Source organism: Lates calcarifer, linkage group LG10, assembly GCF_001640805.2.
Source record: "Lates calcarifer isolate ASB-BC8 linkage group LG10, TLL_Latcal_v3, whole genome shotgun sequence".
Taxonomy (NCBI): domain Eukaryota; kingdom Metazoa; phylum Chordata; class Actinopteri; family Centropomidae; genus Lates; species Lates calcarifer.
In genome coordinates, this window is record NC_066842.1 from 27,882,126 (window position 1) to 27,897,197 (window position 15,072).

At 41.6% G+C, this 15,072-nt stretch overlaps 1 protein-coding gene across 2 annotated transcripts in view; it reads right to left on the reverse strand.

Annotated features, from left to right (window-relative positions):
• Positions 1-1,779: 1,779 nt before the first annotated feature.
• The window catches only part of LOC108884582 (kelch-like protein 25), a 40,655-nt gene continuing 27,362 nt past the window's right edge, over positions 1,780-15,072 (reverse strand). For both annotated transcript variants that reach the window (XM_018678559.2, XM_018678558.2), the window contains 6 exons: positions 13,827-13,974; positions 13,228-13,424; positions 11,564-11,669; positions 11,157-11,300; positions 10,604-11,019; positions 1,780-4,854 (listed from right to left, as the gene is read on the reverse strand). In XM_018678559.2, the coding sequence (XP_018534075.1) occupies positions 10,633-11,019; positions 11,157-11,300; positions 11,564-11,669; positions 13,228-13,424; positions 13,827-13,974 (982 nt within the window). In that variant the 3' untranslated portion in view covers positions 1,780-4,854; positions 10,604-10,632. The remainder of the gene's footprint in view (positions 4,855-10,603; positions 11,020-11,156; positions 11,301-11,563; positions 11,670-13,227; positions 13,425-13,826; positions 13,975-15,072) is intronic.

The following is a 15,072-nucleotide window of genomic DNA, read 5'->3' on the forward strand; positions in this document are numbered from 1 at the left end:
CTGCCTCTGGCTATTCAGCTACATTTTTCAGTAAGAATTTGAGCAAACCAAAGAGTAGTTTAAATGAGTCTGGCTTACAGAGTGAACAATAACATATCCTCAGTTTGGCTTCCACTGTGTCTTTAAATGTGGTGTTATGGTCACCCTGAAGCTACCTCTGTGGGTGAAGACCTGGATGTCATGGCGATAGATGAGGTCTGTGACTGGAAAAGACATATCATTCCATAATGGTGCATATTAACATCTGGCTTCCCTGTGAGAGGTGAAGACACACACACACACACACACACACACACTGTCTCTCTCTTTCAGATAGACACATGTAAACAATCCTTTTTACCCAAGGACATCATAATGTACAACTTTAAAAATGCATGAGGTGTTTATGTGTGTGTGTGAGAGAGAGAGAGAGAAAGAGAAGCAAACAATGCTACACTTGCCAGGGAGAGAACAGGCACAGCCATTATCCCGTCACACACACACTGCAGCAACAAAAACCAAGAAAGCAGTTTTACATATAGAACACAGTTGTGATCTGTTTGAGTTGAGCTTGAGCTGCTAGTTATTTGTTCTTCACAATAATGTTCTTCCAACTTTGTGGTAACAGTCTGAGTTTATCCCTTTCCCATTGCAACATGTCAAAACCAGTTCCATAAAGAAATCATTTTGGTGTGGCAGCCTGCACAGAGCCCTGCCCTCAGCCCTATCCAACAGCTCTGATATGGACTGGAACTCTGACTGTGAGCCAGACCTCACCACCCACCGTCAGTGTTGGACCTCACTGATGCTCGTCACTTGGATGGGAGCAAATCCCCGCAGCAGGTTCCAGATCAAATGTCAGAGTTATGAAACTGATGAATCACACCACAAGAGTATTTGTAACCGGACCAGACTTCCTGAGCTGAGTCAGGCTGATACTCTGACATGTCAACTGTGAACACATCATTTCATCTGCTCTGCACCACAGAGTAGATATCCTCTGGTGTCCTGACACATAAATGTCTGGTTTCTGTGTTTGTGTTGGACTCGTAGTGTAGTGGTGAATGAATCATGCTCTTGTGACAGTATTTCTCGCCCTGTGCACCATCTGTATTGATATGTTAATTGTTTCTGACTGCTGGGTTCTGTTGTGCTATCTCTGAGGAGTCTGCACCACCAGCCGAACCTGTACATCCAACAGATCACGCATAAGGATTTAACTGTTTCATCACTACGAGCATCAACATACTGTTGCAAATGTCAGTGCTGACTGTCAGTCATTGATGCGGTTTGAATAATACAACTTCTCAGTGGATGAATCCTGATAACTGACCTTGTAGCTTATCTTCTGCTGATGTGGCCAAACTTATATACAAGAAACATTAGACTTGTTTTTTACTGAGCACATTCATGTTGAATGAAACTCCCTATTTTGATCATTCTGCAGCTTTATTTTTTTCTGCGATGCCCTCTGGCCCATTTGCCCGTGTCCTGTTTCTTCTTTTTATGGAGGTACAGGTAAAAGGTGGATGGGGCTTTCTTGATGGGCTGACTGGGAGCACCTGAGCCCAGTACTCCCACACCCAATTCCAAACCAGCTCTTATCCCTGATCATGCCCTGTCCGGTCCCCTTACATTTTGCATGGTCACATGCAGGTGGCAAACAAATTAGATTACTGTGAAACTCTTTAACAGCAAGTCAGCACTGGTGGATGCTTATGATCACTACAGCAGGAAGTGCACATGCAACAGGAGTTGGATATCTCCGTCCTCTTCTTCACATACAAGAGCTACGCAGTGTAAAAAGTGAATGTTCTGTTTATTTTCACCAGTACAAACATTCTGTATCTAACATTTTTTTCCCTTTAAAGAAATTCCTGTAGTTTCTGTAGTCATTTCAAAACACCTCACTACTTCTCTTCTGTGCAGTAGCTAAAATCCAACCACACAGTGAATCAACTCATATGTTTACACTCCACCTCACGGCAGCTGTGAACAGCTGGACAGGGGACAAGTGTAAAGGATTAAAACATTAGCAAATACTGTACATTACCACAGAGACAATACAATGTATCAGCGGTGATGCGCCTGTGTCCTGCAGAAACCTTCTTCATCTGCTCTGTGCTACTTTGTGATAATGTGACAGCTGGTGTCATCTCCAGTATGGAGAAAATATTCTACACCTGTTGGACAGAGACACACCATAATGAATGCATATGATCAATAGTGCATGGGTGTTAGAGAGTTAAAAAAGCAACAAGAATTCAGCTTGTTGTTTAGCAGCACTTTGGCAGTGATGGTTTCTACAGGACACTGTCTACAGGGCTGTTCTGTGCTTCTCATACATGTCCTATAAAAACCTGACAGTAAGCATGTTGTCTGAAATAAATAACTGTCTACAACTGACGTGACATCATCAGCCGGGACTCTGGTCTTACTGTTTCAGCTGCACCCTACCTTCAAAACTTAAACATGCCACTGGAAACACAAAGGAGTGCATGTACAGCTCGAGGTGTTCAACTGGCACAAGAGCATCCACAGATTGTGCTCCTGAATGTGTTTTCTCATGCTTTCACACTGTAACTTATGTAAAAAAATGTTTTACAGCTTGGCAAAGGTCTCGCAACACTTTGGCACTCAAGAAAGGCAAAAGTAAAAAGTAGATAAATACTGTAATTTCAGCTGTTTGTGGGCAGAAGTCATCTGATGCTCCAGCAGCGATCTGTTATTGTGTTACAACACTGGATCCACCCTCATCAGCAAAGGGACATTAAGTTCAAACACTGTGGTGACACTGTAGTTTGAGTATGTCACAATCAATATCCAATACTTTCAGTTGACAGTGAAGTCAGTGGAACCAATCAGCACGTCATCTTATGGTCATGGCTGAATTTATAATAAAGAACTGACCTTCATTCAAACCTCCAGTGTTTTTAGTTGTTGGTGGTCTGACAAGTCAAACTGTGGATTGGATCAGTTTAACCATTAATGACTTTGATCAGTGCTGAGGAACAATCATTATTTTACCTACAGTACTGTGCAAAAGTTTTAGGCACTAAAGGTAAAGTGATGATGAAGTGAAGTGCTATCAAAAATAATCCAATGATTTTCTTTTATTCATCAATTAACCTCATGCACAGTGCAGCAACCTAAATCAGATCAGTATTTCCTATTATACCGTTCCCCCCTCCTCCATTTGCCTTTAAAACAGTTCCAGTTCTCCCCAGTACACCTGTACTTAGGTAGTTTCTTCCAGCACGTTGGAGAAGTTACCTCAGTTCCTTTGTGGATTCAGGCTGTCTCAGTGTCTTCTGTCTCTTCATGTAATCTCAGACTGACTCTGTGATGTTGAGATCAGGCTCTGTGGGGGTCAGACCATCTACTGCAGGATTCCTTGTTCTTTAAGATGCCAACTGTGTGATTGGACTCATTGTCCTGCTGCAGATAAAATCTGGGACTGATCAGACACCTCCCTGATGGTACTGGTGAAGGATAAGAGTAAAAACATCTGAAGTGTCTAAAACGTTTGCACAGTACTGTATGTTTGAAAAGTTTTGAGCTGTGTGGTGTCTGTGAAATGTTTAAAAAAACAGTACGGCTGGCTCTGGATCACTGAACAGTTCATTAAGTATAGTAGACACAGTGATGTTAACAGTACTACTATACAGTGTGTTGTCTGAATGTTTAATCCATCCATCCATTCATTATCTGTACCGCTTATCCTTGTAAAGATCACCAGTTCATCACCTAAGCTGCATGTCTTTGAACTGTGGGAGGAAGCTGGAGTACCTGGAGAGCAGGCACAGGGAGAACATGCAAACTCCACACAGAAAAGCCCTGGGCTCGAACCTGGAACCTTCTTGTGAGGCAACAGTGCTAACCACTGCACCACCATGCCGCCCTGAATGCTGAATGAGAGTGATTAAAACCAGTGGAAATGCATGACCTGCTGGTCATGTTCAATCACTCTGAAAAAAACAGCAATGAAATTTAAGGACTGTTCTGACCTTCAGAAACGAACAGAGGGAAATACAGTTCAGGTTTAGCGGAGTAATGACTATACAGTAACTGATCTTTTTTTGTCAAAAATTTTCTATACCATGTCGATCCACGTGAGGAGCCTGATAAAACAAACATCAGACAAATAATGATTCATACAACTGAAAACCCCAAGCAGCACTAAGAGCAGAGTGTTAAGTCCCACATTAAAAACCAATGTTTCTTATAAAATGCTGATGAGTCACATATTCTCTTGGTGTACACTGATGGTTACCTGATGCACTCAAATGCTCCACTTCCTGAAAATCTACAGCAGTTTCAATTCTCAGTCTCACTCCCTTCGTTTCCATGGTGTAAATAGTAGTACCAGTAAATATAGTCAGTGTGTGCAGTGCACCTGAAGAGAAAACCGAGGTCCTGCTTTCATTCTGTTGTCTCGTATTCTGAGGGAAGTCACTGAAGTAAAAGTTGTCATCTGGCAGCTTCTGTCTTTACACTGGAATGGTTTAGTAGAGAATTTCAGGACTAATAAGACATTAAAGAAACATGGCCTCAGAAAACACACACACACACACAAACAAACAAGCCACTCATTGGTTTGTATGAGCACTCCATCCAGCTGTCAGTCCAGTTCATCAACGTGTCAGTTTGAGTAGTATCACATTATTTAGGAAGCATGATATTTAGACAAATCCTCTCTGTGTGTTAAGACCTGGGTGGTGTGCTGTTGGCTTGTTCGCTTCACCACTCAGGACTAATTCAGAGTCAATGAGGTGCAGCTTGTTCTTGTAAGGATTGGTCCTATGTGCAGCTGCAGGGTGCAGCCTCAGAGATTCTTCTCCAGTCAGGACTTCCTCTCTCAGTGGGCACCACCTCCTGAAAAAGACAGGACAGGAGGAAGATGAGACAAAGGTTAGCATATCTTAGTCACTCCTCTGGTTGTCATATCTGTGAGTGTGTTTATCCTAAATCAATGCTGGAGCTGCCACAGCAGCTGTTCACTCCACAAAATCCATCAGCTTTCTCTCCTGATTTCTCTCCAAATAGACTTCAGAGGAGAGGTGAAAGATATAAAGAGGAGATAAGAGCTGCAGGTGAAATGTTGTGCTCACATTAAACCATTTAATATCTTCAGCTTCACACTAGAGCTCCAATGATGCTGGATTTCTTAGGCCAATTATATTATTTCATTTTTTTTTCAATAAATCCATAACAAACAAAACATGGCTCTTAAAGAATACCCTGTAGTGTGTTAGTGTCTCTGGTAGAGAAACTCTACAATCAATAACCTCAAACATGTATTGTTACTTATTAACTGTCAGATATGCTGACACTAACATTTCTGAGATAAGATAAAAGTCAGCCAATAATATCAGCCATGCTGATGCTCTGGTCAGTCTCTGCCTTATACACTAAAAAAAAAAAACACTCTGATCGATAGGGAATTTATCTGACTAGTGCATGAAATGTGAAGTTGAACCACTATGATTAGCACTTGAATGTATTTCAGGCAATCTGTCCTTTGTTCCTGTGTCTGCTGCAGCAGATGGATGTGGTGACTCCTGTCTTACAAACTACAGCTGGGCATACGAGGCCAGGTGGGGGAATTCAGGTACAGGACACCACGTTCAAAGAAAACATCAGAGGCTGTTCACACACTGGAAATGAGCAGACATCATGGTTGATCTGTGCAGATATATGATCTAAAATACGTTCATAAGAAATCAGTTTCACAACAGTTACCACAGGAAACAGCAGTCTACAAGATCTGACGGAGCCTGTGTGTGTGACGGAGCGTTGGTCCTTTTAATACTGTACAGTCATCTCATACATGATGTTACAGAGACATTTCCTACTGACGATTCTTTTCTCTTCACAAGGAAATATCTTAATCCCCCCCACGCACACACGCACTGTCGATGGTGATGTGTCAGTGGGTTATTTCTAGAAGCAGGATTACTCAGTTTATCCACTAACACCAACATCCAGAGTGTTGATCACACTGACTTGTCACTGCATATTAATAAGGCCTAATTTGTTAATTATGAGAAAATGATGAACATAATTTAAAGTTGACCAGGGTGGCAGGCAAAGGCAGGGCCCCAGGCGTGCTAACGCCTGGTGGCGCAGACTAGCTCCAGGGACATGGAATGTCACCTCTCTGGCGGGGAAGGAGCCTGGGCAGGTGCAGGAGGTGGAGCGGTACCAACTAGATATAGTTGGGCTCACCTCTACACACAGCATGGGCTCTGGAACCAAAATCCTGAAGGGGCTGGACTCTCTCCTTCTCCGGTCAGAAGGTGGTCAGCACCTGTTGGGGCAGCAACCCAAGAACCTGCTGAGGGAAGCCGTCAGGCTGAAAAAGCAGGCCTATTGGGCTTGGTTGGCCCAGGGGTCTTCTGAAGCAGCAGGCAGGTATGGGGAGGCTAGAAGGGCTGCAACTTCAGCGGTTGCGGCTCAGGAAGGGAAAGCAGGGCCTGCCTCAGGCTGTGTTCAGCCAGGGGGGGGGGACTGTTGATGGGATGTCGTTGAGCAGTGGAAAGAGCACTTTGAGGAACTCCTGAACCCGACCAATATGTCTTCTGTGGAGGAGGCAGAGCCTGAAGAATCAGGGGAAGCCTCTGTCATATGGCAGAGGTCACTGAGGTAGTTAAGAGGCTGCCCAGCAGCAAGGCTCCAAGTGTGGACGAGATTCACCCTGAGATGCTAAGGGTTCTGGACATTGTGGGGCTGTCATGGCTGACACGCCTTTTCAGTGTCGCATGGAGGTCGGGGACAGTACCTGGGGAGTGGCAGACCTGGGTGGTGGTCCCCATTTTTAAAAAGGGGGACCGGAGGGTGTGCTCCAATTATCACACTACTCAGCCTCCCTGGGAAAGTTTACTCCAGGGTGCTGGAAAGGAGGCTCAGACTGATTGTCGAACCTCGGATTCCGGAGGAACAATGCAGATTTTGTCCTGGCCGCAGAACAGTGGACCAGCTTTTCACTCTTGCAGGAGTCCCACCTGCAAGAGTGAAAAGCCAGTCCCACTGACATCTATGATGCCTTGCAGTCATGCAGATGGGCACAGAAACATGTTCCATGTACTGTCTGATCATACATGAATGCAATGACCAGCACTGAGCTCTGGCAAACAATAAACACAGACAGAAGCATCGGGTCATTTGTGACAGGCTTAGTAAATATTTCCACATTTATTGCATATATTTACAACTTCATACTGAAATCAGATCTAAGCCTTGTTTGCAACAGATGCTCGTCACAAAGAAACCGCATCAGCAAAAATGAGCAAACTTGCAGGTGTGTGCTACAACTCTCTGTGTTGTGTTTGTTAGATATTATATGGTGACAGGTCTACAACAGAGAATAGCTAGTTGTTAGCAGCACTGTGAGGCTGTAATGAGGCACAGCAGGGTTTTGAGCACACTCGTAGTAACAGTGCTAACACTGATATTTAGCAGGTGTAGTGTTAAACATGTTCAGCGTCTTAGTTTAGTGTGTTAGCATGCTAACATTAGCTACTTAGCAGTTACACAGTGTCCAACTGAGGCTGATGGGAGTGTGTCTGATCAGAAACCAAACTGCTGGAAATGTTCAAATGTGCCCCTGATGACTGTATCAGACAACAGGATTGCCAAGGCTATTAAGGTCATCCTGAGGCCAACATGTACATCTGAATAAAAGTTCATCACAGTCCATTCGATAGTTGTTGAGACACTTCAGACTGGAAAAATATGGTGGACTGACTACCTGAAATATCTCCATCTACAGTGTTCAGAAATCTGCTTCCTAATCTTATTTATTTCCTTCAAGTATTTTAATGTCCACAGTTACATTATCTACAGCTATCCTTTCTAGATTCAGAGGCAAAAACTGTCTGTGAGTTGTGTCTAGACGTGTCTATGAAAGAGACACTACATGACAATGAGAGCTCAATCATTGGTCACTTCAGAATCTTGGAAAGTTCCCTTTTGCCTGTCCACATCATATAAGGTTCAAATTAACACAGTGAGGCCAATATTAAATCATTTTTACCAGCTCAGTTTGTTTTCTATGAACCAGAGCAATAAATGCACAATGAAATGAAAGTAACAGATTAATACTACTGTTTCACATTCAACATGGCTACTGTGTGTGTTTTTCTCTACATGTGAGAGCAGATGTGAGTTATTACAGAAACTGATTTTATGCCTAGTGTTTGCTCATGGTGGGATTTGTTGGGTCTCTCTGTAAATACCCATTTTAAAGAGTATGGTCTAGACCTGCTCTATATGAAAAGTGCCTTGAGATGACTTTTGTTGTGATATGGCGCTATATAAATTGAATTGAATTGAATGTAACAATCTGGTGTTGTACACCATCTGTAAAGAGTCTAGTTATGCTTACTTATGATTTTACAATACAATGTTTACTCTCTTCAGTGATGTAAGCTAGCACTAAATATACAGAAATAGGGGGATTAATAACACTATGAACTCCTTTTTTGACAAAATGTCAGAGTAACAAAGTATGATTACCACATGCAGTAGAATATTTAACAATATTGTTATAATGACCTGTATGTGACTTGCTTCCAAAAAGTCTTTGCTGAAAAGGTGACAAGGTGATAATTCCTTTTACTTACTCATGTGTTTAGGTGTAAACTGTGAATCATAATATCTATCTATCTAAACAACTGATTGAGACAAAAATCTTGGTGCAGTATTAAGCAAGGACATCGTAACCAGCGCCCACGAACAACTGCTGCAATGTAATTGTATGGGGCTACTGACAGCACTAAGTGTGTCCACTAAAGGGCTCATTTTTGCCACAGAGAGGCTCAAATTGTGTCTGACAACACTGTGGATAGGATTTCTCAAAGACAGACTTTTTCATTAGATGTAGCTATATATTGCTACCAGACTCATTGGAGAAAACAGGAATTTTAAGTCGCAGAAGATGGGAGAGTTGCTGGTCAACCATGGTTTGTGTTTGTTTAAAGTGTGGCACTTTAACTTATGTAATACTATACTCCTTTTAAAATAAAGCACCTCACATATGAAACCTCAGTGGAGTTAGATGCTTGCATTATGAGAAACAGGAGGGTTGTGGCTATATCTTGATGCCTATCATGTCTTTATTGAGATAAATATGTGTTATCAAGAGCAGTTCAGAATTCTAGTCTCAAAAACATTGCTCCACAATCTAGATAGTCACATGACACACTTATTCTCCAAACAAACACTGCTTACACTGAGCAGTCAATTCTCAATTAGCCCATTTCAGTGGAAACCACAGGAGAGGTGGCTGTTTCTGCTGCTCTGAGGGCTGGAAGAGGTACTAGTCTAAAGTATGATCCAGCATCATGCATTAGGCCATAGCTAAAACAAAACAAGGGACAAAACATATTACATACATACAGGTAGACAATAAGTAGTCACACGGGGTGAATGTCTGCTGTCCCACTGCACAGGTTAGCTCTGCACTTAGAGAGAACGAACACACCATAACCCAAGGAATAGCAAATATACTGCACTTATATGGAGCTTTCTCTTGTCCTAATGACCACTCAGAGCATGTTACACTACATGCAACATTCACCCATTCACACAATCGTTCATGCTTTTATACATTCATTTGAGATTTAGTTTTCAGGAGTTTTCTTTACCAAGGTGGAGATGACCATGACAGGTTCATGACTGATGTAGGCAGGGGTGTACATCTCCCTTTTTATAAAATCAACAATCAGCTCCTTGGTTTTATTGACACTGGGCAGTATAATGCTGCAGCTTGTACAATTTGGATATTGCACTTGGCCATATTGCCATTTCAATAATATTTCAACTAATTGTTCAGCCCTATTTAACAGCTGCTTAACTTAATTTCAGTAAATGCTATCTCATTTTTTGACGCAACTGAATCTGACATATTTTGGTGGTAAAGCTGGCTTTAATGCAGATAAGCTCAGTCAGACACAGAAAAACTGGATTTGTCTGATTTCTTTCATTTCCTTAAACAAACTAAAGTTAAAATGGCTCAGCACCTGAGGGAACAGTTTTCTGGTAAAAAACTTCATAGGATTATACAGAGGCAGGACGAGTAGCTACAGTTTTCTAGGTACCATGTGAGTTATGCAGCAGCGACTGTTGGCTAAAATAATCAGCCTAAAAAGACATAAAATGAAAACAACCTTTTTCAGTTTGCCATCCTGCCTACTACCGTAATTTCCGGACTATTGAGCGCACCTGACTATAAGCCGCACCCACTAAATTTAAAAAGAAAAAAAAAGTACATATACAGGCCGCACTTGTCTATAAGCCGCATGTGTCTAAATGTTTTTGTGGCATGAAGCTTGTTAGCCCGTAAAAATCTATAAATTAGCCGCATCATTGTTTAAGCTGCAAGTTTCAAAGCATGAGAAAAAAGTAGCGGCTTATAGTCTGGAAATTACAGTACTTTACTTCCTCTATAATAGCTGCACTCTGCCTGCAGAGGGCAGCATGGTGTGTACATTGACTATATGAGGCCAATGGACACTGACTGCAAAAACGGGAATTCATCTCAAATAATGCAAGGCCAAAAAATAAAATTTTTAAAAATTGCATTGTGGTCATGGACACACTTTCAAAGAGACTCATAATGTACCTGTAATTACTGAGTTGTGGTGTCTCCCGTTAGGCAGGTAGGTGTTTCCAGGTGCTGACAAAGGCAGTGGGAATCAGTGAATAAGGCACAGTGGTGATGGAATTCCAACTGTCTGATGTGGGGTCGTAACAGTCCAGTGTTTTACACCGCTGCGTCCCAAAATACCCTCCAACCACATACAGCTTATTTCCTGAGGCCACAGCGTGACAGCTCATCCGTTTGGACGTCATGTCACCCACTCGGGTCCACTGATTGTTTTCACAGTCAAAGCGATAAGCAGAGGCAGCAGTGAATTCAGTGTCACCACCCATGATGAAGATCTGGCTCCCTAAGACAGCAGCTGCTGTATATCGCCATGGCTGGGGGCATTCAGCTGCAATATTCCAGCGGTTACCCACAGGGTCGTAGCACTGGACCTAAATGCAGAGGGCACAGGGCAGTGTTAGGCTGTGCACCTGATGGCAGTGTTGGTTTATTGTGGCAGGAAGATGTGAGACAACTATGCAGTAGAATGCCAGAATTGTAAGAAAGGTAAATATACAAATCCACCAACCTTGGAGGCCTTGTCTCTGTGTATGGTGGTTCCTCCAAAAACAAAGAGCTTGAGTTTGGCACTGACCACAGCTGCATTACTGACTCCATCTCTTAAAGGAGCCATCATGGTCCATTTATTACTGAGAGGGTCATACCGCTCGACCTGGGAACATGTTACACCGTAGCACTTTAACACATGTGGCTTAGCAGTTGAGATTTAAAGTCAGTGCTAATCTTAAACCATGAAAGAGTACAAAGATGCAAAATTTGTCCAAGCTTAGTCACAGTCAGACCAGTGGAAGAGATTTCACATACTAAAAATCTGATTACATGCTGTATGTACTGTTGTACAAGTATTATGTTTGTGAACAGGGATAGAAACTGCAAATGTATTTATTCTCATAGAGAAGTAGATGCACCTCTGACCTGTTTCAGGGAGACAGATGGAGAGGCAGGAAAAACTCCAGCTATGGCTGTGTGACCTCCAACAACATAAAGACTATTCTCCAACTCAGCTGAACCATGGCCAAACCTGGAGGAGAGAAGAACCACATAATGTATGTGTGTTAGAAAATAGGCTTATCATAAAACATGATATAATGTGGTCTACCTCTGATATGACTGAGGTATCACTCTGGTTTGGTTGTACCCAGTTTCATTTCATTTTACAGCAGTAATCCTTAGCAGGCCACCCATGCACTGTGGCATGTGTGATCACACAACACACACACACAACAGTTCATTAAGGAACTTTGAGAAACAAAAGACAGGAACAACTAGTTTTGTGTCGCTGGTCAGTATGTGACAACTGCATTATGGTCAGGTACACAGCAAAATGTTACTGCACAGTAGCAACTTAGGATACAATCAGTGTTGATGGTCACTGTCAGATCTGCTGCTCATATTCTCCTCTCAGTGAAAATGAGTCACTGCCAGCTGCTTTGGTTGCTTCTTAATCTTACAGTCTAGAATAGATCTTTACTGTCACTGTTTCCAAAACAATGAAACACCATTTAGCAGCTCTTGGAATGACTACACAGATAAAATAAAAAAAATAGTCAAAAATAAATAAATAAAAAATAGAGATGAGATAAAATTAAAATACAATGGAGTCTGAACATATAGTGACATAGCTGCTGCTGCTTATATATATATATATATATATATATATATATATATATATATATATATTTTTTTTTTTTTTTTTTTTTTTAATAATGTTTGCAGGAAGGGCTGGAATGACTCATCTATACTATTTGTGATGTAGAATCATCATTCAAGAATCAGTATTTTAATATAACATGATCATGCTGCGCGTATTCCATATACATTCACCAAAGGGAAACAATGCAATACCAGAGCAGCACTCACAAAAATCTATTATAATCCAAGTTCACTTAATACTATGGCTGAAATGAAGGAGGTGACTGATCAATAACTCTACAGAAAATTAATCAACTAGATCGCTTAATCCTGTATTATATGTATAAGTAAAAAACAAAATATTTGCTTCTCAGTTTCTAAAATTCACTTATGTTTTTTAAATTCTAATCACTCTAATATGAAAGACTTTTGGGAATTGGAAAAAGCTGTGGGTGCACTGTGGGTGCTCCTACATTATTTCATCTGCCTGCATTTTCATTAGACATTTTACAGACTAAATTATTCATCAATAATAGGGAAAATAATTAATTAATTAAATTATTAATGAAAATATGAATGTGAATGTGGCCTAAGGTAGAGGGAGACAAATTAAACAGCTCTTGTTAGAGGCACACGCAGTTTAACTCATAGAGTGATTATTTCTGTTCTGGGTAATTGAAAATTATAAGTCAGCACTGTCTAAGAAGGATGGTACTTATGCTTCCTCAACACTCAAAGTCGGTGGTCAACCTGAGCCAGGCTGTCCATCCAAACACACAAATTTTAACCAAATAGAAAAAAATTAGCAAAAGCAAATGGCCATGGAATAACTAAAAAACAAAAATGTCCATGAACAGACTTTAACTTCTGCATGAATGTTCACTCTACATGAAATGTGTACTATTCTAAATGACTGTCTGTTCACTATAATGTAACATATGGCTCACCTGGCTATTAGCATAGGCGCTCCTTTAGACCACTCTTCATGGACAGTGTCATAGATCCAGACATCCTTAGACACTCCATTCTCTGATCCTCTTCCTCCTGTCACGTAAACCTTACAGCCAATGGCACACGCACTGAACTCCTTCCTGGGGCTCGGGAGGTCTGCCTTAGGTATAATCTCCTTGGCTTTATGGTCAACCTAAAAACGGATCAAGCATAGTGATAAATTAATTTGTCAGTGGAACACCGTTTAATTCCAGTAAACCAACAGTCTTTCCTGGAGCTGCACTGGTCTGACCTCAGATTTTATTTTCTTTAAGTGTAGTTTCCTGTTGCTTCAAGCAAAGCAAATACAAAACAACATCAGCCAGATCGATTGAACTATCCACAGTGAACCACAATGCACGATGTAGGCTGTCCTGATACAATTTTGATATTTCCCATTTGGACAGCCTGCTATGGTGTATGAAGGACCCATTATGGTATTTTCAATACACAGTGCATTTTATGATCAACAGGATACCTTATACTTCACACAGTACATGAGGTGTTGTCATACATGAAAACAGGTCTATTAAGTACAAAGGACTGGGTCTTTTACCTGGTATATCTTGTCACACATGAAGGTCTGGCCTCCCAGAATAAGCAAAGTGTGTCCTGCCTTACGAGGTCGAGCACAGGGACTAGTCACTACTCCGTCATTCTGAAGGATTTTCTTCTTACACTGCATGGCTTCTTCAACTATTGATCTGCGGAGGAGAGTTAAAACATATAATGAGAGATGAAGACACGTTTTTTTAATGTCCTTACTAAAGGTTTGGCCTAATTCTCTATCAGCAGGCAAGAGTCCTAACAAGTCTTCATTCCCACAAGTCTCCTTTAAAGGCTAGTTCAATTTAAAAAGGATTTGGATGCTCATCAAGAGGACCAGCTGTCCAGATGGAACATCTCCTCAGATCAAACTGAGAGGAAGGGAGGGGAGGGCAAGGGAGAAAAGGAGAGGGGAAGAGAGAATTTCAATTTATAAATGACTTAATTTGAAAAAGAATTTTGAGAGAGAGAGACAGAACACAATATTAAAAACAAAAAATGTAACAAACAATAAATATGCCAATCAGTACTGCAATTATCCACTCAGTGCTAAACTTAGCTTACCATTCAGTTTACAATCAGCATGTTCTACTCTGAGCTGAGCAGTCATCAGCCCATTCATGCTTAATAAATCCATCCTCCCCTGCCTCAATATAAGGATTTTCCTGGTTATCCAAATGGCAAGTTTTGTGGTTGCTAACAAAATCAAATTCCAAGATGGCGCTGCGGATGGCTGCCTCGGTGTGTTGGTGCGCGGTGTGTTTTGTTATTTTGTTTGTTAATTCAGTGAGAAGAGCTCATGGACATCAGGGCCACTACCCCTGTGGAATTAATACCCACTTTCATTGCTACATCTGTGGAATTACTGGACATTCTGGTCAAAGGTGCTCTCACTTTTGCACACACAGTGAACCGCCGGAGGAGAGGGAAACGCTCCGGTATGCTTGTGCGGCTCCGCCAACACGGACATCGCACACCGTTACCTGGAATATTTCTCTCCAACATGCGGTCACTCAGCAATAAAGTGGATGAACTCCCATAGACTTTTCTTCATCTTCCATTTTGTGCTTCACTGAAACTTGGCTGTGTGGAGTGATACCGGACTCTGCACTGCAGCTAGCAGGCTTTCAACTCTTCGGAGTGGATCACGACGCAGAACTTTCAGGCAAGACGAAAGGCGGAGGTTTTTACACTAACAGTGGCTGGTGTACTGATGTGATATGGATTCAACAACACTGTTCTACTGATCTGGAGTC